This window comes from Macrotis lagotis, chromosome 1 (assembly GCF_037893015.1).
Source record: "Macrotis lagotis isolate mMagLag1 chromosome 1, bilby.v1.9.chrom.fasta, whole genome shotgun sequence".
Lineage (NCBI taxonomy): Eukaryota > Metazoa > Chordata > Mammalia > Peramelemorphia > Peramelidae > Macrotis > Macrotis lagotis.
The window spans coordinates 626,370,646-626,393,415 of record NC_133658.1 but is presented as its reverse complement, the minus strand read 5'-3'; the positions used below and the strand labels follow the sequence as shown (position 1 = coordinate 626,393,415).

The 22,770-nt window shown below is 34.5% G+C and overlaps 1 protein-coding gene across 1 annotated transcript in view; it reads left to right on the top strand.

Moving 5' to 3' along the window:
• The window catches only part of NXPH2 (neurexophilin 2), a 147,142-nt gene extending 139,423 nt beyond the window's left edge, over positions 1 to 7,719 (top strand). Inside the window, exon 2 of the mRNA XM_074235224.1 lies at positions 6,684 to 7,719. Coding sequence (XP_074091325.1) covers positions 6,684 to 7,427 — 744 coding nt within the window. The 3' untranslated portion in view covers positions 7,428 to 7,719. The remainder of the gene's footprint in view (positions 1 to 6,683) is intronic.
• Positions 7,720 to 22,770: the final 15,051 nt, after the last annotated feature.

Below are 22,770 nucleotides of genomic sequence, written 5' to 3'. Positions count from 1 at the left end.
TTTCAGAAATTTAATACTTACTTAGCTGTGTGATCTTGGGCAAATCACTTAACACCATTGTCTTTCCAAAAAAAATAAAGAAAAAAAAAGGACAACAAGAATAGGGGAAATGGAAAAAGCAGTGGATTAAATTTGGAAGTCTGGGTATAAATCTCTGTTCTGTGTGCCTGTGTTCCAAACATTTTGCTTGTCTTAATCTCAGTGTTATAATCTATAAAAATGAGGAAATTGGCCCATAATCTTCAAGGTGTCTTCCAGCTCTCTTAGATCCTATGAAGGTCAGATTTTAACCAAAGTTTATAATTTGAAGACCTCTTAGCTGTGAAATGCCACGTTATTTCTTTTTGTTTATTTGTTTCATTTTGTTTTTGTCTGTTTTTACAGTTAGACCATTTATTAGTATAATCAAGAGTAAGAGGAAAGGAAAATGCTAGGGGAGGAGTATTGAGAGGTGGTAAACTCACTGAGGCAACTAAGGATCTATTGGTATCCATGCTTCTGGTAGGGGAGTTGGGGGAAATGTCCCCTAACAAATATGGTCCCACTTTAAGATACTTTGTATCTGGAAACATTAACTAGGCTAATATATGGTCACCTATGAGCTGGAAAAGGAAATGGTAAGCTTTTCCAGTATCTTTGCACCAAATAATCTCAAATGGGGTTGGATGTGACTGAAAACAACTGAAAAGCAACAAAATGGAATAAGGGCCTGGTCTTTGTCAGATTTATGATCTAATCAGGTTAACTGACTTCTTTTGCTACCTTAGGAATGAAAGCATTCTCAGTAAGAGACCTCAGAAACATGATTGCATGGGGGTCCAGGGGTCAAAAAGATAAAATATTCCATTCAATTGTTATAGATTTTTATTTTGATAGAAAGAGAAAATTGCAGATCTGTATTGTGTAGTCAAGTCTGCTTATTACAAGATGGAAGCACTTACACTATATACCATGAACTTTGTTTTATCCAACAGATGTGCACCTGAAGAATTGTAAATTGAATCTTTGTAAATCAAATTCTATTTGAAGGTTATTTGAGGAAGTATTTAAAGGAAAAGTGCATATTTTTAAAAAATGGATAAAATTATTTGTAAAACAAAGAACAATCCCCTATTTTCCAGTAAATTAAAATTTTTGCCTCCCCATACATTCTTAAAATGGTTATATATGCCTATAAAATTTAAATAATGTCACCATGTATACTACTTTAGAACTATGTCCTTTAAAAAGCCTCAATCAAAATACCCTTTATTTTAAGCAATATTTAATATAACCAAATTATAACAGAAGAATTTAGAGAATCTCCTAGAATTCCTCATTATCTTGACATTTGATTTGTCATATATTCTGAAATGTGCCAATATGAGTCAGGTTATACCCTACAAGGTCAGAAACCTCTGTTGCCACCACATCATTAGTAATGGGTGAGTTCAGGGAGCCAGAAATATCCCCTATAGCTTCATGAATAAAGACCTCAAGATTTATAGGTTAAAAACAATGGCAACAAGGAGCTGAAACCAAGCAGGGTGCTACATCAAGGAAAAGATAAAGGAGGAAAAGTGAAAGGAAGAATATGATAATAAAGCGTTGAAAAGAAAAAAAACTTGATGCTGGCACTGATAACAAGTAGGGCTGTTTCATGTGTTTGGGGGGAAAAGAAAGTTTCAAATGAAGAAAAGAGGGGACTGCTAATAAAGGAATAGTGATGCCAATGATTTTAAATGTCTGAGGTTTGAGATTAAAAGTGAATAAAAAGATAAAATAGAGGTATCACCCAACTCAAAGAAAAGGGAAGTAGTTATAAAACAAGGAGGAAAGTAGAGGGGAAAAGAAAAAATATATATTTTTATGGTTCTATGTCTGCCTAATCCACTGTTTCATAGTAATAATTATGATATAACTATTATGCTGTGCTATATCAGTATAGTATAAAATTATATTCTCAAATCTCAGTATCAGGTAGCTACCACATTATGAATTATTTGGGGCTAAAACAATAATGAAAAACTTATTAAACTTTACTAAGGAGTAAAAGCATTGTGATTTGTATCAACGGAAGTACACTAATGAAGTTATAGATTCTTAATGAAGCATAAAGCTCTGGATTTGGAGTCAAAAACTCAGGGATCAATTTCTGACTCTTCTATTTTCTACTTTTGTTGCTTTATACAAGTCATTCAACTGCTCTTGAACTCAGTTTCCTCACTTATGGGTTTTTAAAGATGTTTAGATTAGATGCTCTCTGATATCCCTTCCACCTCTAACTCATATAATTACCAAATGATATTAAGTAGGACCAGGTCATCCCTGCCACCATGCCAACAAGGACCAGGAAATGATTTTGGCCTGAAAGTATACAGACTGCCAAATTAGGCCATCTGAATATGTACTTAATGGAAAAGGGATTGTCAAAACCTTAAAATCCAAGAATTTTTAATGAGACCTAGAAGTGGTAATGAGCCTAGCAACAAAGGAAGACAGTAGAATATCATGAAAAACTTTCATTTGTCTTGAATTCAAAATAGCTGGGTTCTAACACTGGTTCTGCTACTAACTCTTTTTTTGTGAATTTGAAGGAATCACTTATCTTCTCCTTATCTATGAGACTCAGATAAGACAGTCATTGTGATCACCTCCAGTTCTCAAGTTTCTAATTCCATATTTTAGAATAAAAGAAGACTCATCGGTTATTTTATGTCATAAACAGGAAGAAAGGTTTATTTCATAGAGAATCTGTTATAGAGAGATTAGTGCAGTCAAGTTGAGAAGAAATTATCATAAAAGATGAGCAAGATGGAACTCAGTTCCTAACTTTGCAACTTCCTTATTGTATGACCCAGGATAAGACATGTAACCTTTCAGTACCTGTGGCAGCTCTTTAGTCTTCAAAATTGCAGGGAAGATGATAAAACTGTATTAGTTGAGGAAATTTCCTTTGAGAGATCTATACCTTAATGACATCACACTCCTGATTTATTCTCTGTCTCAGTGTATGTCTGTCTATATCTGTCTTTCTTGCCTTCTCCCTCTTTCCCTTCTCTCTCTCTCTCCCCCCTCTCTCCTCCTCCAAATATATATATTTACATATATACATGTAAATATATACACATCTATAAACATATGCCTACATAGTAGACATCATACATATATAATGATTACATGAACAGAGCATTAGACTTAACAAAACAAAGTAAAACTTGTTGGAGCTTAGTTAGGTTTTCCTTGGAAGGAAGAAGGCTTGGAAGGAAGCTACATCTATTCTAATTATAAACTACAGACAATTTGTGAGGACTGGAAAAGGACATTTCTATTCTATTTGGCTTTGAGTGGAATTCAAGGTAATATAAGGAAAAGAGCTGAAGCCAAAATTCCGAATATTAAAGAGTAAGTCAAAGTCCGAAAAAATCGAGTATCCTAACATCAGAAAGAACTGGTGTCTCTCAGCCTGGTGAAGATCATCCTTCTCCAATTGTGGAGGCAAGGAAGATGCATTAAAATCTAACCTTGGAATGCTTTCAAATATCAAGAAGTGGAAGACTGAATTTAGCTACCTTACCCCAAGCCTGAAATTGAGCTCATGCTATTATCTTGGATTCAAAACATTTTTTAAAAATATGTTAATTGAACTAAAAAAGCAATACATATTTTAAATACCAACAAAGAGTATGATTGATGAGAGGTAAATTAACCACACACCTTCCCCACATTTTATTCTCTCTTGGTCTAAAAGATACCTTGGAACTTGACTTGGGTAAACTCTAAAGTTTGGTTTGGGACTACCTTTTAAGTGGTTTCATAGCTAAATCTCTTTAGATGGGTTAAAGATGGTCCCTTTCAATTTGTTTGTTTTTTTTTTTCAGTCATGTCCAACTATTTATCATCCCATTTGGGATCTTCTATTAATTTACCATTTCCATCTCCAGCTCATTTTACAGATGAGGAAACTGAAGGAAACAGGGATAAGTGACTTGCCCAGGGTCACACAGCTAGTAAGAGACCAATTTGAATTCAAAAAGATGAATCTTCCTGACTCTATACCTGAATCTCTATCTATTGTGTCACCTAACTGCCCAGCTTTATGTGAAATTCTGACCTATTGTGAAAAGGATTTTACAGAAGTTAAGATGCATGTATTCTTTGTAAAACTGGATTCAAAACAATTACTTTGGTATATTCATATTCAGTTATTAAATAATATTCCTTGGTGTTAGTTGAAAGGATGAAAGTATTTCAGAAATAATATATAAATATAATGTTGCTTCTTCTCTCACTATGATCCATATGCTTTCCATCATGCTAACAGTTTTCCATAGAATCATTACAACAGATAGGATTCTACCATTTGAGATAAATATCTAACAGTATTGGAAAATTATCTATTTTCCAGACTTTATAACTCAATCAGAAATATTCACAGCAGGCAACAGTTTGATATTTAATTGTACTGCCCCCCTTGAGATTCTTTAATTATTTCTCATTTTAGAAGTGACTTACAAAAGTCACAAAAGTTTTGAACAAAACTTTGAACAAAACTTACAAGAGAGCAGCCAAATTATTTCACTTCCTGTTATGCAGTTTGAATTATAAGGAAAAAACTATGCTTCTATGTTTATTATATGAAATCTAGCATTTTGGATTTTTTTAAAAGTACTATCAATGTCACTCATATTTAGAAATGAAGCACTACTACTTTTTTTCTCCAGTGTGAGAAAAGGGGGTAAGGGAAAGAAATAGGAAGGAAGGAAGGAAGGAAGGAAGGAAGGAAGGAAGGAAGGAAGGAAGGAAGGAAGGAAGGAAGGAAGGAAGGAAGGAAGGAAGGAAGGGAGGGAGGGAGGGAGGGAGGGAGGGAGAGAGGAAAAACAGAGTATATGTGTGTCTGTATGTGTGCGTGTGTGCGTGTGTGTGTGTCTGTGTGTGTGTGTGTGTGTGTGTGTGTGTGTGTGTGTGAGAGAGAGAGAGAGAGAGAGAGAGACGGTAATTGAGTCTATCTTCTTAAAGCACAAAGAAGAGAACAGAGGAAGGAAAAAAAGAATTAGAAGAAGGTAAGAGGAATAAAAAAGCAAGACACCTTTGAAATTTAATTTATTATTCAGCTCTTTGAATTTATTGTACTTTAACAACAGGTTGAGTTCATTATATCTATAAAGAAAAGCAAATTGCACTTTTAACAGAGATCTAAAATGTCATATACTATGTATATGGAAATACCCATTCTCAGTTATTCCAGTCACAAATGTCCCTTAATCCTGCCATCTCATAAAGATTCAGTCAGAGGATAAATATGGAGTCTCACTATGGTAATTGTAGTCAGGACTTTGATATTCAAGTTCAGAATAAAAAATGAAAATAAAAAAAATTAATATGACTCAGTTTGCATATATTCATTCTTTTGTATAGTCAAATATCCTAGATATGCCTTTGAAATCCCAGTGTTTAAAAAGTAGAGCATGTAGTAGATTATACTTGATGTGATAACTTTCCAACATGTATGAAAATGCCTAGCATAAGTCTTTGAACAAAACTAGACTTCTAAACAAGCAGCAGAGAGTTAATATCATAGAGTGTTTGTGGGCCAACCATTGAGTCCAGAAGACCTGAGTTAAAGTTCTTCTTCAAGGGCGGCTAGGTGGCGCAGTGGATAGAGAGCACTGACCCTGGAGTCAGGAGGACCTGAATTCAAATCTGGTATCAATCACTTAATAATTACCTAGCTGTGTGTGCGTGTCCTTGGGCAAGCCACTTAACCCCATTTGCCTTACAAAAAAAAAAAGAATTTAAAGTTCTTCTTCAGATACATATTGCCTGTGTGCCCCAGACTAGTCCCTTGTTCTTTCTGTAGCAAAAATAATTTTAGATTATAAATTACAAAAAATTGTTGATATATTTAAGTGGTAAGAGTTTCTAAGCTTAGACTTCCTTCCTCAGTTTCCCCTCTATTGAGGATTTTTTAGTACAGGATAAAAGACCTATAATTGGAGTTAAAGAATATGACTTCAAATCCTGTCTCTGATACTGCTGCTTATATGACAAGTCATTTAGTCCCTTTGGACCTCAGTTTCCTCAGATGTAAAATGAGGGGATTGAACTAGAGGCTTTATAATCCCTATAAACTCTAATTAAGTCTATTATCCTATCATTTCCTCATAATTATGAAAACAGATTCAAAAGAAAAATAAAAGGTTTTGTTTTTTTGTTAATTTACAATATCTCCAAACCAGGTGATCTTCATAAATCCATAAGACTTCCAGGAGATCTTTTCTTCTTCCTGAGAATAAAAGACTTCAAACAATTTGAGCAAATAATTTCATTTAGATTAAACAAACCATTTATAAACAAATGAAGACCCAAAGATGCCCTGCTTCTTGTCTAAGAAAAGGTCAAAGTTGAAATCTTTTAGGGCTAAAATGGAGTCAACTTGTTAAAATGGATTTCTGGGGGGCGGGGTTCTTAATGTTGCAAGTCATCATTTTAATTTCTATCACTCACAGTTTTATATGGATTGAAATAAAGTTTATCTTAGTTCATTGGTGATGTCCAACTGTGTGTGTGTGAAATTCTATTTAGCAGCCCTTTAAGTAACAGTGAAACCATTTCCTTTGATGCTTCAGGTATTTTAACTTCAACAGTCATGAGCTCAAAGACCAACCTGATATTCCTCTCTCTCTTTTTTTGTCTTCAAACAGCTATTTTGTGACAGTAAAAAAATAGCACATGCCTCAGAGAGGTTGGATTGGGAAGACAAAGATGCTGCAGACACACTGGTCGATAATGAGGTCCACTCAAAGATCATCAATCCTTTACGTCTATTTGTTAAACAGTCTCCAGTGTCAAAACCAGGTCAGATGTCATATGCAGACAGCATAGAAAACTTTTGGGATTGGTTGTCCAACATCACGGAAGTGCAGGAACCATTGGCAAGAACTAAGCGTAGGCCAATAGTAAAAACAGGGAAATTTAAGAAAATGTTTGGATGGGGTGACTTTCATTCCAACATCAAGACTGTGAAACTCAACCTTCTCATCACAGGGAAAATTGTCGACCATGGCAATGGAACCTTTAGTGTTTATTTCCGACATAACTCCACAGGTCTGGGTAATGTCTCAGTAAGCCTGGTACCACCATCCAAAGTGGTAGAATTTGAAGTCTCCCCTCAATCCACATTAGAGACCAAGGAGTCCAAATCTTTTAATTGCCGAATTGAATATGAAAAAACAGACCGGGCGAAGAAGACTGCATTGTGCAACTTTGACCCTTCGAAGATCTGCTATCAGGAACAAACTCAGAGTCATGTCTCTTGGTTGTGCTCCAAACCCTTTAAGGTTATTTGCATTTACATTGCCTTTTACAGTGTCGATTACAAACTTGTGCAAAAGGTTTGTCCTGACTACAATTATCATAGTGAGACTCCCTATTTATCCTCTGGCTGAATCTTTATGAGATGGCAGAATTGGGGGACATTTGTGACTGGAATAACTGAGATTGGAGTTCTGCTCCTCACCATAAAGATTCCTTTTGTTTGGGGCAGTGACCTTGCTTCTTTATCAGGTTTTAAAATGATTCAAAAAAAAAGTCTTCAAGTTTGTGGCTGTGTTTGTGCTGTGTCATAAGTAACCTACAGAGTCAAACTGTTTATGTAATATTGCTTTCATTTAAAATGATGGTCTGGAAATGTTGCTGATTTTTTCTAAGGGAGCAGATTGGTAGCAACATGAGACAAGAAAGGACACAATTTTGCATGTAGAAACACTGTTCTTGAAAATGAATCTACCTTTCAGATTTGTATTAGAATTCTACTTTTAAAAAAAAAGTAGCAGATTCAATGAAGTAGCTGAAAAGACTCCATTGGACAGAAGAGTTGCATTTCTAACACTGACCTTTTTTTCATGATTTTATTGTTTTCATCCCCATATAATCACTTTTATGGAAAAACAAAGATAAAAACTTGTCTGAAACTCACTTTTAAAGGAAGAGACTGTGCCATAGTATTAATTAATACACATTAATAGAAGTAGATGTGCTATATTCAATTAACGTGGTTTGATTTATTATTGTGGCCCGCAACTTGTCATCTTCCCCATCTAATTAATAGAAGTGTGATAGAGGTGGGAAAAGCACTGACTAAAATAGAGAACATAGGTTCAAATCCTGGCTCTGCCATTAAATATCTATGTAATGTTGCAAGTCACTTGATATTTTTGAACCTCAGTTTCCTCATCTGTAAAATGAGGGGGTTGGACTAGATGACCTTTTAGATCTCTTCTAGCTCTCATTCTGTGATTATATTTGCGTTTTGTAGTGGTATTAGAAGAGATACCATGAAATCTGTATTAAAAATAAGAAAAACTCATTTTCAAAAAAAGACATTATTACCCTACTGAGGGCTCTGAAGTCCTAATACTTCTTGTCTTCCAAATTTATTCCTGAATTGTATTTAGTTTAGGGCCTATGGAAATATTGTTAGTGTTCAAATGTTGTTATACTAACAACCACAATGGCTGGTTATGAACCAGACTTTCTAATTTTCTTACAAATTAGTGTAGTATTTCAAAACCCAGTGTCTGTGACCTTGATATTTTTTCTAAGGTGATAAAGTTAATCCTTACAGTACAAAATGGGATCATAACCGACTCAATCAAGAAGGATTAGCTTGTTGATAATAAAAGAATATCTCTGTTGCTTAGAGGTCCCTTGCTTGAGTGATTTTCTAGACTATAAATCACCCGTTTCCCCTGTTGCCCTGTAAAATTTCAGACTAAGGTATTGTTTGTGAAAATAGGTATTGTTTGTGAAAATATCCAAAGCCAGGATTCATGAAACTATTTGTTTGCTGACTCCTTCCTTTCTTCCTTCCTCCCTCCTCTTTCTTGCTTCATCTTTCTTTCTCTTACTCTTCCCTCCATTCCTTCCTTTCTCTATTTCTCTTGCTCCTTTCTTTCTCTCTATTTCTCTTATTTCTTCCTTAATTTTTCCTTTCAAATGGGGTTGGAAGAAGAGAAGTAGAGGAGGAAGAAGTATCCTTACTTCACTAGTCATAAAATTCAATTGTTAGTCATAGAACTTAATTTTCCATTTTCTTACTTTTTGCTGCTGCTCTGTATACAGTGTTCTGTTGTGTATAAGTTGTATTGGATTTAGTGGTATATGGTAGTACAGGCTAGAATGTGTTACTCTATTATGAGTTTGTCAGGCGCTTTGTAATATTGTTGTAAGTGATGATTTAATTGATATGTCTTTTTACCTTCCTCTATAAGCAATTTAAAAATGCATATATATTGTACAGTATGTGGAAACATATATGTATATATATATACTTAGAATTTTCTGTGTACATATAGAGTATGTGTACACATTTATATGTAAATAAAGAGAATTTGCTAAGACTGTCATTTGACCACAGCACATTTATTTTTAAACACTCTCCTTATGACCCTAGGAATGCTAGTCTATTCAATATTTTTTAAACCTTTAACTACATTCAAGTCATTACAGAAATGATACTAAAGTAGCATAAGATATAGTAACATTCCAAGAGTAGGTGATGTAAAACCTTGAGTAATATTGATCCTAAGTAAGGAAATAAGTCAATCACAATTCATACCACTTGTGTTTTAGGATTCATTTGCATGAATAGAAGAGCCTGAAAAAATGCATTCCTATAGATGTGTTTTAAAATTGAATAGAATATATGCCACAAATATACTAAATCATAGCTTCTTTTAAGTCCTGATAATTTTCAGGCAGAGTACTTGGCATGATATAATTAGGTTTCTTTAAAACACTCAAATACATTAAATTATTACAAAGCCATTATTGGCTTAGAGAACTGCAGTTGGGGCAAAAGCAATTTTGTAAACCAGTTTTTTCAGTCATTCACAAATTGTTCAGAAACATAAAGAAAAACACACATGTGTTTCTTAAGATAAGAACCCAACTAAAACCCCAATGGCAAAAAGAACAAAGAAAGTCCCAGAGAAGCAGACCAAACCAATGTTAGAATATTCAATCACTCTGGGAATTGAATTCACCAAACAGGACAAATCAAAGCTGATGGCCAAAGAGGGAAAAAAAAAAAATAAGACCTGAATGCTAACTAAACTAGATATAGTTCCACCCTACATTGGAAACAATCCATAGGGAGAAAATAAATTTCCCAAAAATCTTTTTTTTAATAAACCAATGCCAAAACAAAATCCAGAAGCCAAATCAAGTATGGGTATGTTAGAATGTTCAGTTCTCTAGGCTTTTAAAATTGTTACGTCTATTTTTAATAATTATTATTTCTGTGTATAGCATCACTCTGGGGATACTTCCCTGGCTTGTTGCTCAAAGATTGAGGTTGAGTCATCAAGGGGTTACTATCACTCTAGGATTCAAGGGTACTCTGGGGGTCCACATTTCAAAAAAAAAGATTGCTAAAAAAAAGGGCAGTGACCATACCTTATGGCAATCATTATTTGTTTTAAGTAGAGTAGATGTTCTAAACAACAACTCTCAAGAACTGAAAGATTCTCAGTTTTCAAAAAATTCTGTTATTCTCCATGTGGCCTATTTACTTGGGTACAAAACTGGACTAGTGTCACAGATTTTCATTAACATAAAAAGAAAGAAGAAACAGAAACAAAATCTACAATTAGCCAGAACCCTGAACCTTCAGCCCTACAAGTACTCTGGTAAATGAAAGTCTCATTTGCAATAAAATATAAATCCTTATACAGTGGAATCGAAAATCTCTAGTAATTTTTTAAACTTTCTAACTAAAGTCCAGAACAAGACAAAAAAATTTATGGAGCAAGACTTGCTTGCAAATCATTGTGCAGTCTCCTAGAGGAACATTTTTTTTTCCTTTTGGTATGAATCTGGGATTTTTTCAGCAGAGGACAGTAGCATCGCTGGGAAACTTAATCATTGGACAGCATGTTTAAAGAGAAACACTGGAACCCATTTCTTCTTTACACCAAGGCTGACCCTCTATTCCATGTATAATATGCTCTCATACTAGAGCACAGAACTAGAAAAATTGGAGAAGGAAAAAATACATGATTCTGACCAACAAGGAGCTTAGAATTTATATAAATACATGTATACATTTACACATACATATACATAAATACACATATAAAGACAAATTTATATATGTGTGTGTGTATCCATACAGCAAGAAGCTTATAATCTTTTATATATGGAACATATTATATATAATAGATACATACATATTTATATGGACATATATACATGCATGCACATGCATATATTTCAAATATATATGTATTTAAATGCAAATTCAATAATTATAAACATATCAAGATTCATGAAGAAAAGACAAAAGAACTAAAAGGGAATAAAGAACTCCAACCCATACAATATTTTGTGGATTTTAAAAATATATGCATATAAATGAACATAGAAATATATACAACTACACTTATTTTGTTAAGTGGGGGATAACAAACTGCTCTATTTTGACTTCTCTTTCCTCATTGCCCACTAACCACACTTCATCTCCTTCTCCCCCCCCAATTTGAAGCCCTTTCCTATAATAAATATGAAATGTCAAGCAATAAAAATCAAGATGCTGATCATATCTAAGAATGCACATTCTGTACCTTTAATCTCAGAGCGTGCCAGAGCTAGCTTAAAATGACTTGGGAGAGCAGATTTTTAAATGTTCAATTAATTTTCAACCATGGAAATTAGCAAATGCAGCAAATTAGGGTTGGTTTTATTATTCTGCTCATTGTTCAAATTTAAGAAAGTAATGAAGAAATGTTAATAACATAGATTAAATGTAAAAAGGTATTGTAGATATTTTTTAGAGAGTTGATTGTTAAATATTTCCCAGAATATCACTGTTTATTTCATTTCCCCTCTACTAAGTAGAAAATGCACTTCTTCATCCATCTTTTAAAGTAGAAATTAATATTTTAGTCAAAATTTCAAACTCTTCCTCTTTATATTATTGTGGTTATTACAACAATAAATTTTTCTCAGGTCCTGATTATATGATTCTCCAGCAGTTTATATAAATCTTTCCATATATTTTTCTAAATGTCATTTTTCTCATTTCTTACAGCATCATAAAATTCTCTAGTATTCCTATGCCATAATTTGTTTAACCTTTCCCAACTGATAGTTATCTATTTTTAGTTTAGTTCTTTGCACAACAAAAAGTGCTGGCATGAATATTCTTATACAGACATCCTTTCCATCTGGGCCTGGCCAAAAAAATAAGAATCTTATGGGACAATTTGTATTGTTGTGGTCACCGATCCAATCCAACAAGCATTTGCTATATGCAAAGCACTGTACCAATACCAGAGTATGAAAAAAAAAAGTGAAAATAAATTGCTGTCCTCAAAGCTCTTATATTCTTCTGAGATGGGGAAAATATCACAAACTCTTCCTAAACAAAAGTTGTAGACTTGATCAAGGGAATCCTCTACAATGCTATATACTGTATGGTCAGCTAGGTGGCACAATGGATAGTATACTGGACCTGAGGCAGAAAGACTCATGTGACCCTGGGCAAGTCACTTAACCTGTTTGTTTCAGTTTCCTCATCTGGAAAATGAGCTGAACAAAGAAATGGCAAACCACTCCACTGTCTTTACCAAGAAAATTCCAAATGTGAACATGAAGAGTCCAAGAGGACTGAACAACAATGTGATGCTATAGGGGAAATTTACATGCTGAAGTTTTAAAGCCAGAAAGGACCTTAAGAAATTATTTATTACAGTGTACTCATTTTTCAAGTAAGACCTAGAATGATGACATGACATGAGACATGAGTAAGAACTAGAATTCAGGTCTTCTGAAAAATTCCAGGAATTTTTCATTGTTATACTCCTTCTTTCAGTAATTTCCCATAGATATTTTCCTTTGTCCCTCATATTATATCCAGATGAAATAATTATTTCTAATAGTTCTAGCCCAAAAGAGAGGAGAGAACAGACTTTTCAAGGCTAGTAGAAATCATGAGATTCAGCAGTTTACAATTGGACTTTGACAGAGTCTATCACAAAATTGTCCTGACATCTACACGTTTAAAGAAAGACAAAAGAAAGATCCATGTAACAGTATAATCAAGATTCAACTAGAAACAAGAGCTATACTTTGTGTTTCAAATTTCACATATATACTTTAATATGTAATTGAATGACCACAAAATAATCCATCTTTTGAAGAAACTAGTGAGGGCATAGATGATAAAGGGAAATGAGGAAAAACTACCATTAGATATATGTTCAGCAAGGGATATAAGGGTCTCTCTCCATGAAGACTTTTTCTTATTTCAATCTCAAGATCTCAGCTACTTATAGACATCCTCATCCTCACCAAATTCACTTTCAGTCATGCTAGCAATGTTTCAGTACAATCTAAGGAGGGCCCAGGCAAGATCCTGGAAAAAAGAAATGGAGGCAGTGAAAAAAGGAAACTCTTTGAGGGAAGAAATAGCAGATCTGGGAAAGGATGTTAACTGGACAATGGGAGAAGAAGGAATAGGGATCGGGCAGGAAGGACCTCTTGAAGGTAGGAATAGGGAACCTTGGGATAAGCTCTCTAGAGATCAAGATCTGTGAGGATATAATGGGATAAAGACCTGGGTTTGCTTTCCTGTTAAAATTTGGCCTTTGTGAATTTAGACAAATAGCATTCTCCCTCTGGGCATCAGTTTATTCATATGTAAAATAGGTGGTTAAACTAAGCGTGATTTCCATAGCTCCTTCCAATTCTATAGCCTGTGATCATATGAAGATGGAAGTTGAATACTGAAGAGAATAATTTAATTTAACCTGTTAGATCCACAATTAGATCATAAATTGTTATTGGGAGCAGAACAGGGCCACTATTGTCTCTTCTATAAAATGAAAGTATAGCTGAAATGATCTGTAAGGTCCTTCCCAGTGAGATTTTATGATGAAATATTGGATGATGATCATGATGATGATAATGGACTGCAGATAGGTGGCACAATAGAAGGACAAACCTGAGGTCAGGAAAATCTGAGTTCAAATCTATTCTCAGAAACTTACTAGCTCTTTGATCCTGAGCAAGTCATTTAACCTCTCTTTACCTCAGTTTCCTCATCTGTAAAATGGGGATAATGATGCACCTATTTCCCAAGGTTGTTGTGAGAATCAAGTAAATAGCAATTGTAGAACACTTAATAACAATTGTAGAATTAAAAGTGCCTAGCATATTGCAAGTGATAGATATATAAATATTACCTATTATTACTAATGATTATAAAATCATACATAGTCTTTATTTCTGATAATATAATAATAATAATAGAAATTAAACAATGTTTTAAGTTTTGCAATGTACTTTACACATTTAATTCATTAGATCCTTGCAACAACCCTGTGAAATAAATGGTAGGAGGCATAGAGAGGTGAAGAGACTTGTTCAGGGTCAGATGTAGAATTGCATGAAGAATCTGATGCAGGATTTGAAGTCAGGTCTTCCTACTCCTAGTCCTGAACACTCTCCACCTGTGTCACCTAATTGCTATTAATTAGCTCACACTCTTACTCCAAAGGGAAAACACAAATTATCTCAAATAAAAGAATTATATTAACATTTCATAACTAATTGCAATTATTCTGACATCCTCAAAAATGTTACACTGACCAAGGAACAACCATTCAGTGAACATTTAAGTATCAACTAGAAAAGAAAATTGAAATCACAACTTATTTTTCCATCTTATATTATATTTTGATAAAATCAATTGGAATTATATCTTTGTACACTCTTTAAGAAGTCATTATTATGAGTCACTAAATGAGTCATTATTAAACTATTAGTTATTTCCAGGTTATAAAATGCCAAAACCACCAAGTATTCCTTAATCCAATGGCTATGTGGGTATGTAGCCCATCCAATAAACTTCGTAGATCTCTCAAGGTATGAAGAGAAAAGTTTTTATTCAATTCCCATGGAAAGCAGGCATCACCCCATCAATGCATATGGTAGAGGGAGGCACTGAGTACAAGCAACAAAAGTAATATATACAATTCCTAACATGACCCGCCCCACTGACCCATCCTCATTAGCTAAGAATTTGATCTTTACAAGCTAAGTGATTAAGCTAATTTTTAAAGAAAATTACATAATTTAAAAAAAACATGGGTTTTTCTTCCTGCTCTGAGGAATGTATAGGCATCCAGACTGAATAGATAGGGAGCAAAGCCAATGTACTCTTTACATTCTCATCAATGCGACATCCAGGAGGATGGCAGGAGAGACATAACCTATAGCTCAGCTCATTCTAATCTATAGTATTCTCCTGAAAAAATATCAGATTTTATCCCATTTAGCCAAATCATCTCATAGCATCTAAAACCAAACAAGATACAGTCAACTCTTTTTTAAAAAAATTAGAATAAAGAGATATATTTATAGAATACATGTGGGCCATTATTGAAACTCCAAATTCACATAGACTAAGATCTTTGTAGGCCTTTCAAGAATGTTCCCCTTTGAAGGTATAAACCTTCTCTCACCCTGGTGAAGATCCTAGGAACAGGTAAATTGGAAAGACTTTTTGCCTTTTCTTTAGAATGTAAGTTCATTGAGATCAGGGATTATTTTTACATTTTTCTCAGCATCCTCAGAATTTTGAACCTGGTAACAAAATACCTAATAAATGCTTAAAGATAGCTCAGTTTTCTATAAGTATTCAGTTCCTTTGTAAGCAACAGCCTAATAGCAAGATGTACTCATTGATGAATTTTAATTTAATACAACAAAAAATATGAGAGGTCATGTACTTTTTCATGGACAGAAGGAAACAGTCTCCTGGATTCTGTTGAGTCCTTTGTACCCTTCCAAACAACTTGGGCACAATTTGAAGCAAACACTCAGTTAAGGTCTTGACCATGCCCCTTGATATTCCACTCATCTGTCCTTCTTGGTCAGGTCTTTGACTTAATTCTGGGGTCCTGTTGTTCCTGTTTTTGTCTTAGAATGTCCATGCTTCCACTAGGCTCTGTCCACCATCCTCCTAAAACAGACCACTCCTGCCCTAAACTTTTTCCTCATGACCTATAAAACTCTATTTCATTTTATCACAGCTGCATTATCTTGCTTTTGTATTCCCAAACCTCTACCCCATTCTAGTGCAAGAAGATAGGGGAAAAGGGGAAGCAAATACATCTGCCCCATCAGAGTATAACGTGTGTCTGTTTAAATATATCCTTGCACACACAATACATTTATATATCTGATGTCATAGTTATATGTAGGTATATACGTACACTTTTTTATCCTTCATTCTTAGATAAGGCCAATGATATCATAAAGGTTATGTCTTGACTTGTGCGTGAATTGGATTTAAGTGAGGCAGAACTGTGCAAAGTCATCATCCTGGCTCTTTCCTCCAGAGTCATCAGAGTTCACTGGCAAGAAAAAGGTCGAGATCCTCCAAGTTTATGGTCAGAACAGAAAACAATTGCTATTTACTTTCTTAGCCTTCAAACCTAAATAATGAGAGTCTGAGACTAGGGCTTGGACTATTGCTGGCCATTCAATGAAAGTCAGAATGATTTGGGATTAAAGGCCTAGTCAAATAGTTCCATTAAAAAATGTACTTTTTTAAAGTCTCTTTTTCTAAAGCTATATTTCAAGAAATCAAAAATGGAAACTATACAGAGCAAAAACTAAATTGTCCCAGCTTTTTGAAAAATAAATTAAGAGGAAAAAGGAAAGTGAGGAGGAAGAGGAGGAAGGTGGTGAGAAGTAGAAGGAGGAAGAGAAGAAGAAATTAATAATAATAATAATAATAATAATAAATGATAGCAGCATTTTTCAACTTCTATTTGAACTGATAGACTAGTTCCCCAGAGGACAGCTATTGCTACTCTCAGATAATATATTAGAGAGAGTTAACAAAACCCTCTCCTAAGAATCTGTTTCACCCCTTCTCACAGATACACATAGCATCCATGGGAGGAGAAAGCTTAAACTTAGACCACAATAATAGTGAGGTACATGTGTAATTAATATGCCTGAGAAGGATTAACTCATATCACCTGCTCTGAAAGTCCTCTCTACCCACACATTTATACATAATATGTATGTGTGTGTGTGTGTGTGTGTAATTGACAGGCACAGATGATTTCAAATCCTCATTTTAAGTAATATCTCTGCATTAAGCATTTTACCAGAGCTTCTGCAAAAGGAAAATAAATGCATCCCTATCTCTATTAAATTTTATATCTTAAAACCTCTGTTATGTGTAACACACATCAAAAGATATGGAGACACCAAGACAAACTGATAGAATTATTGCCATCAAAAAATTTCTTTCTTTTTGGGGATGGCTTCCTATTCTACCACTTCTAAGATCTGGAAGTAGAAACAAAGTGACAGAATGAGTTTCTGAAAACAAAGCAAGAAAATAATGGTAGGGAGACGGTGGAATTAGTAATCAACAAAATAGACCTTAAACCATTGAATAACATGGGGTATCCATTCAGAAAGATTTGTTTTCTGTGGAAGATCTACTTAGGCAATTATGTTTTATCTCCCTATGGATTCCTTTTATGTTCTCAATTTACATAATGTAGAAAGGAACTTCATGGCAGAAATGTTAGGAAAATAGTAACAGGTGTTGTGGTTTATTGTTACTTCCCCCCCCACAAAGACTATCTTGAAAAATGCTAGCTCTCACAAGTGATTTATTCAGCCATGTCACAGGCAAATAAATGTCCTTCCTTAGTGAATGTGGCTCTTTTCATTTGTCAAATATTGATCCCCTCCCACAACCTCTCTTCCTGGCCCCATGATTCTGTAGAGGTTAAACCAATGAAGCCCATTCCCATTTATTTCTCCTAGTATATGCAGTGGTATCACCATCCATAACATCAATGCCACCAGCGTCTCATCTTTAGTTTTCTCTCTTAAACTCCAAATAGCAAATACTACCTAAGAGCTAGTAGAAAGATTTTAGAGGTGAGCTGGGCACACCTCCTCCCAGGACTTAAATCACAATAATAAAACATATCTAGCAGCTGATACCACCTACTCTGTATTGTACTCTAGTCTTCATTTTCATATCCTAAAAAATGTACAGACTGTGTGTATTTCCATTCATGAAGTCCTCTTTACCCCTATTTTAAGTGGAGACAAAATGAAAGAGATGGTCATTGAAAGTACCTCTTAAATGGTTGTTCATGATTACTGTAGTCGAATTCTGTAGTCCTTTCTACCCAGTCACCAACTTACTAGTCTTAGCCTGTGAGTAACTTCTTGCTGCCTCTGACCCTAATAAAGGGTGGTTGATGGTGCAGTGAGCCTGGAGTCAGAAATACCTAAGCCCAAATCCAGTCTCAGACACTGAACAATTGCATGACCCTGGGCAAGTCACTTAACCCTCACTTGCCTCAGTTTCCTCATTTGTAAAATGAGGATAATAATAATACCTATCTTCCAGGACTGTTGTGAAATCCCCATGAGGTAATAATTGTAAAGTATGTACCACATTACATGTAGTAACTGCTATATAAATGTTAACCATTATTAATAACAATTCTCCCATATATTTTCTTTTCCTTTCCTCAACTGTTCAAAATTCAATTCTATTTCTAATAAACTAACTTTACATGACTCTATTCACCCCCCACCAAAGAACTGAAACTACTCTAAAATGTTCTTCAGAGAGAAGTATTATTGCAGTGCCATAGTGGACAATTATACTACGAGTTAATGGGTTCTAATGACTGTGCCACCCTGGATAAGTCACTTAACTTCTCAGCAACCCTGTTTAAACATCAGAAGTTGCAAGAGAAGCTATTGATCTACATTGGTTTAAAAGGAGCACCTCCCTGAGGGCTTCCTATGCTAGTGACATTCTGAGTCTGTTCAAAGGGAATGCAAGAGTCATAACACGTGTTTGATGTGTGGGGATGTTGTTTTTGAAGTAAGAGTTACATGGTACTTGAAAATGTGCAAAGATTTTTACATACATCATCTAATTGGATCTTTACAACAATCCTATAAACTAGGTATAGCAGGAATTGATAGTCTCGTGTTTTAAGGTGATGAAAATGAAACTTAAAAAAGGTTATGATTTGTTCAGGGTCATACATTGTGTAAATGTCAGAGGCAGGATTTGAATTCAATTCTTTCTGACTAAATCCAGCACATTATGAATTAGAATTTGTAGTAGTCATTTGAATTGTGTTTTTACTGTCATTTCTTCACCTTTTTTGTGTTCTTAACCTTTTTGGTGTGTCCTGGATATCTGTGACAGTGTAGAGAAGGCTGGGGATCTTTCTCAGAAAAAACATTTAAAATAATCAGAAACAGGCAACTGGCCCTGGAATCAGGAGGATCAGAGTTCAAATCCAGAAACTTACTAGCAATGTGAGCCCAGGCAAGTCATTTATCCTTGATTGCTTTCCAAAAATAAAAAATTTAAAAAAGAAAAGCTAAATTTCAGTAATTTGGGGAGATTTTTTTTGTTGTCCAAGTTCACCATTCACCTGAGAACTCCTGTTTAGAATATAACCTCCTCAGAAGTTAAAAAAGTCTCTGACCTTTTGCTTGTTTGCTTTTTCATTTTCCTAAAGCTAAAATTATCCAAATTCTCCCATGTCCTGTCAATGTTATTGATGTTAATAATTGATTGATAATTTCCCAAATTGCTATTTCCTTTTCCAGATCACTTTATAGATAAGGAAACAGAGGCAAAGAGGGTTAAGTGACTAGACCTGGGTCATGCAGCTAGCAAGTATCTAAAGAAGATTTGAACTCAGGAAGATCATTCTTCCTGTCTCCAGACCCAACACTTTATATACTACACCAACTTGCTGTCCTCCCTCTCTAATTATTTACTAAATCCTGAGTCTCTCATTTCATTTTTTTTCTTTCCGTTTAAGCAGCCTCTGCTCTAATACAAGTCCTTAGTACTCTATAATTGTACTACTACCACAACCTCTAAAAAAGGCTCTGCCTCCAGTCTTCTCACTCCAATTCACTAACAAAATGATCTTTTTTTAATATTATAACTCCCTTTCTCAATAATTTTCAATGACTCTCCACTACCTGTAGGACAAAGTCCCAATTCCAATTCCTCAGGATTGCATTCAAGGCTTGCTATAACCTGGTTTAATACTATTTATACAACCTTATCTCTCATTAATATCCTCATATCCACAGCTGCTCAACAAAAGCTAATTCCCAGGGTGGGGGTGGGGGGAAATACTATACTAACAGCAAAAGGAAACTAGCAGCTGAATCTTACTTAGAAGGTCAAGGCAAGTAAGGGGAATAAGTTGGTCCCGAATGCTAGTTCTCAAGTAAGATGAGAACCCCAAAGGGACGGTGGCAGAGTTCAGTAGGTCAAACTATAAATTTACCTCCATATGAGCTAAATCCTGTTTAGCTCATAAAAGACTTGATTGCTTCGTTTTGCTTTTTCAGATCTTGACTCCATTGCATTATTTAAACTTCCAGATATTACAAAAATAAAAATAATAACAATCAACATTTATATAGTGCTTTAGAGACTACAATGGGTTCTAACCCATCTAACCAAGACTGTTCTTTCACCATCTCCAAAAATACCATGTCATTTCCATTTTAGGAATTTTTGTTCCTGCTGCTTTGTATAATCTTTCCCTTCTTGTCCACTTTTCCCGACCCTACCACATCTCCAGTGAGTTGACACATTCAGTCACTTCCTAAATGAATCTTTCCTAGAAACTCTACAGAAAGAAATTCCTGCTATGGACGCAAGTTAGCATTTACTGAAGAAGAGAATAGCAGTGTCTTTACCAAGAAAACCCTAAAAGGGGAAATGACTAAAATGACTCAACAACAACAACAAACCATTTATATAAGGCAATAAAGGTTTACGAAGAACTTTACAAATATCTGCTCTTTGATCCAGTTCAGATCGGTTTAAACCTGTTCAAATCAATTAAAATCAGTCTAAAGTAGTTTAAACTGATCTAAAACATTTAAATTGATCTGATCTTGTTTCTTTTTACTGGATTTAGTTGGTTTGAACTGCTTTTTTGCCAGTCTGAGCTAATGTAGAAGGATTTAAACTGCCTTAGCTGAATTAAACTGATTTAATTGTTATCGTGCATCCACATTCTGATGCTCTTAGAGTTCAAACCAGTCAAATCTGTTTTTGACTGCTTTAAACTAGTTTTAATTGTTATAACATAAATCCAAATAAACTAAATGGTTCAGATCAGGTAAAAACTGGGTAAAAGTAGGTTGAACTGGTTATTAGAGTAGTTGAAACAGGTTAAAACTAGTTTAAATTGGTTTAACATAGATCAGAACAGTTAAAGCTAACTGAGATTAGATCAAACTACATTAGCCAGTTTAAAACTGGTCTGAAATGGATAAAGCCAAGATCAAACTCAAGTATAAAAACATGCCACACAAACACATATTCATTCATTCCTCTATATCTCTCTATCATGTCCCTCTATATCTGACTGAATGAACCTTAAAGTGCTAGTTATCCTTATTCCTAATATCAGACAAGATTTCATTGATTCATTGCAGTCCACACCAATCTTCCCATACTCAAAACTTTGATGTTTGTTGTCTAGAACATGCATTTCCACATTATTTGTAACTGCTAGTATTTAACTATTTTGTCTTATCTCCTCACCTAGATAAACTCTGATAAGGGAGGCCCCACTATTTTATATTTCATTTGTAGCTTTCTAGGTCCCAGTCCAGGGCCAAGCACATAGTATCAAGAAACATATGATCAAGAAATAATGATAATGATAATGATGGTAATGATAATAGCTGACACTTGTAAAGCATGTCATATATATATGCGCATATGTATATTTACTCTGGCCAAGATAGTTTCCTCCCAAAAACATAATTCCCAATTTCATATTTTTTGCTCTTGTTGCCTGGGATTATAATTTCTCTCCTTTCCAATTATCCAAATCCTACCCACAATCAAAAAACTACTTTATTTTTAGTATTATTTTATTGATAATCACAGACTGTGAAATGAGAGGGTTGGACTAGATGGTCTCAGGTTCAGTCCAACCCTATGCTAGTATGCAAGTAGAGAAAGAAGGTCAAATAAAATTTAATATAAATGTAGCATTTAGTTGGAAAACAATCTCTACTGCCAGTGTTTCTGACAAAGACCTCATTTCTTTTTTAAAAATTTTATTTATTTAAGGCAATGGGGTTAAATGACTTGCCCAAGGTCACACAGCTAGGCAATTATTAAGTGTCAGGTCAGATTTGAACTCAGGTCCTCCTGACTTCAGGGTCAGTGCTCCATCCACTGCACCACCTCTGCCCCAAAGACCTCATTACTAAAATATATAGAGAACTGAGTCAAATTTATAAGAATACAGGTCATTTCCCGAGTGATAAATGGTCAAAGGATATGAACTGGCACTTTTCAAATGAAGAAATGAAAACTATCTATAATCAATAAAAAATGTCATAAATCACTGTTAAATAGAGAAATGCAAATTAAAAGCTGAGGTGCTATCATACCTATCAAATTGGATAATATGACAGAAATGTTAGAGAGGATGTGGGAAAATTGGGACAGTTATATATTGATGATAGAGTTATGAAATGATCTAACCATTCTGGAGAGCAATTTGAAACTATGTTCAAAGGGTTAAAAAAAATGTGTATACCCTTTGATCCAGCAATACTAAGGTCTGTATGCCAAAGAGATTATTTTTAAAAAATGGAAAATGAGTCACATGAACAAAAATATTTATAATAATTCTTTTTGTGGTGGCAAAAAATTAGAAA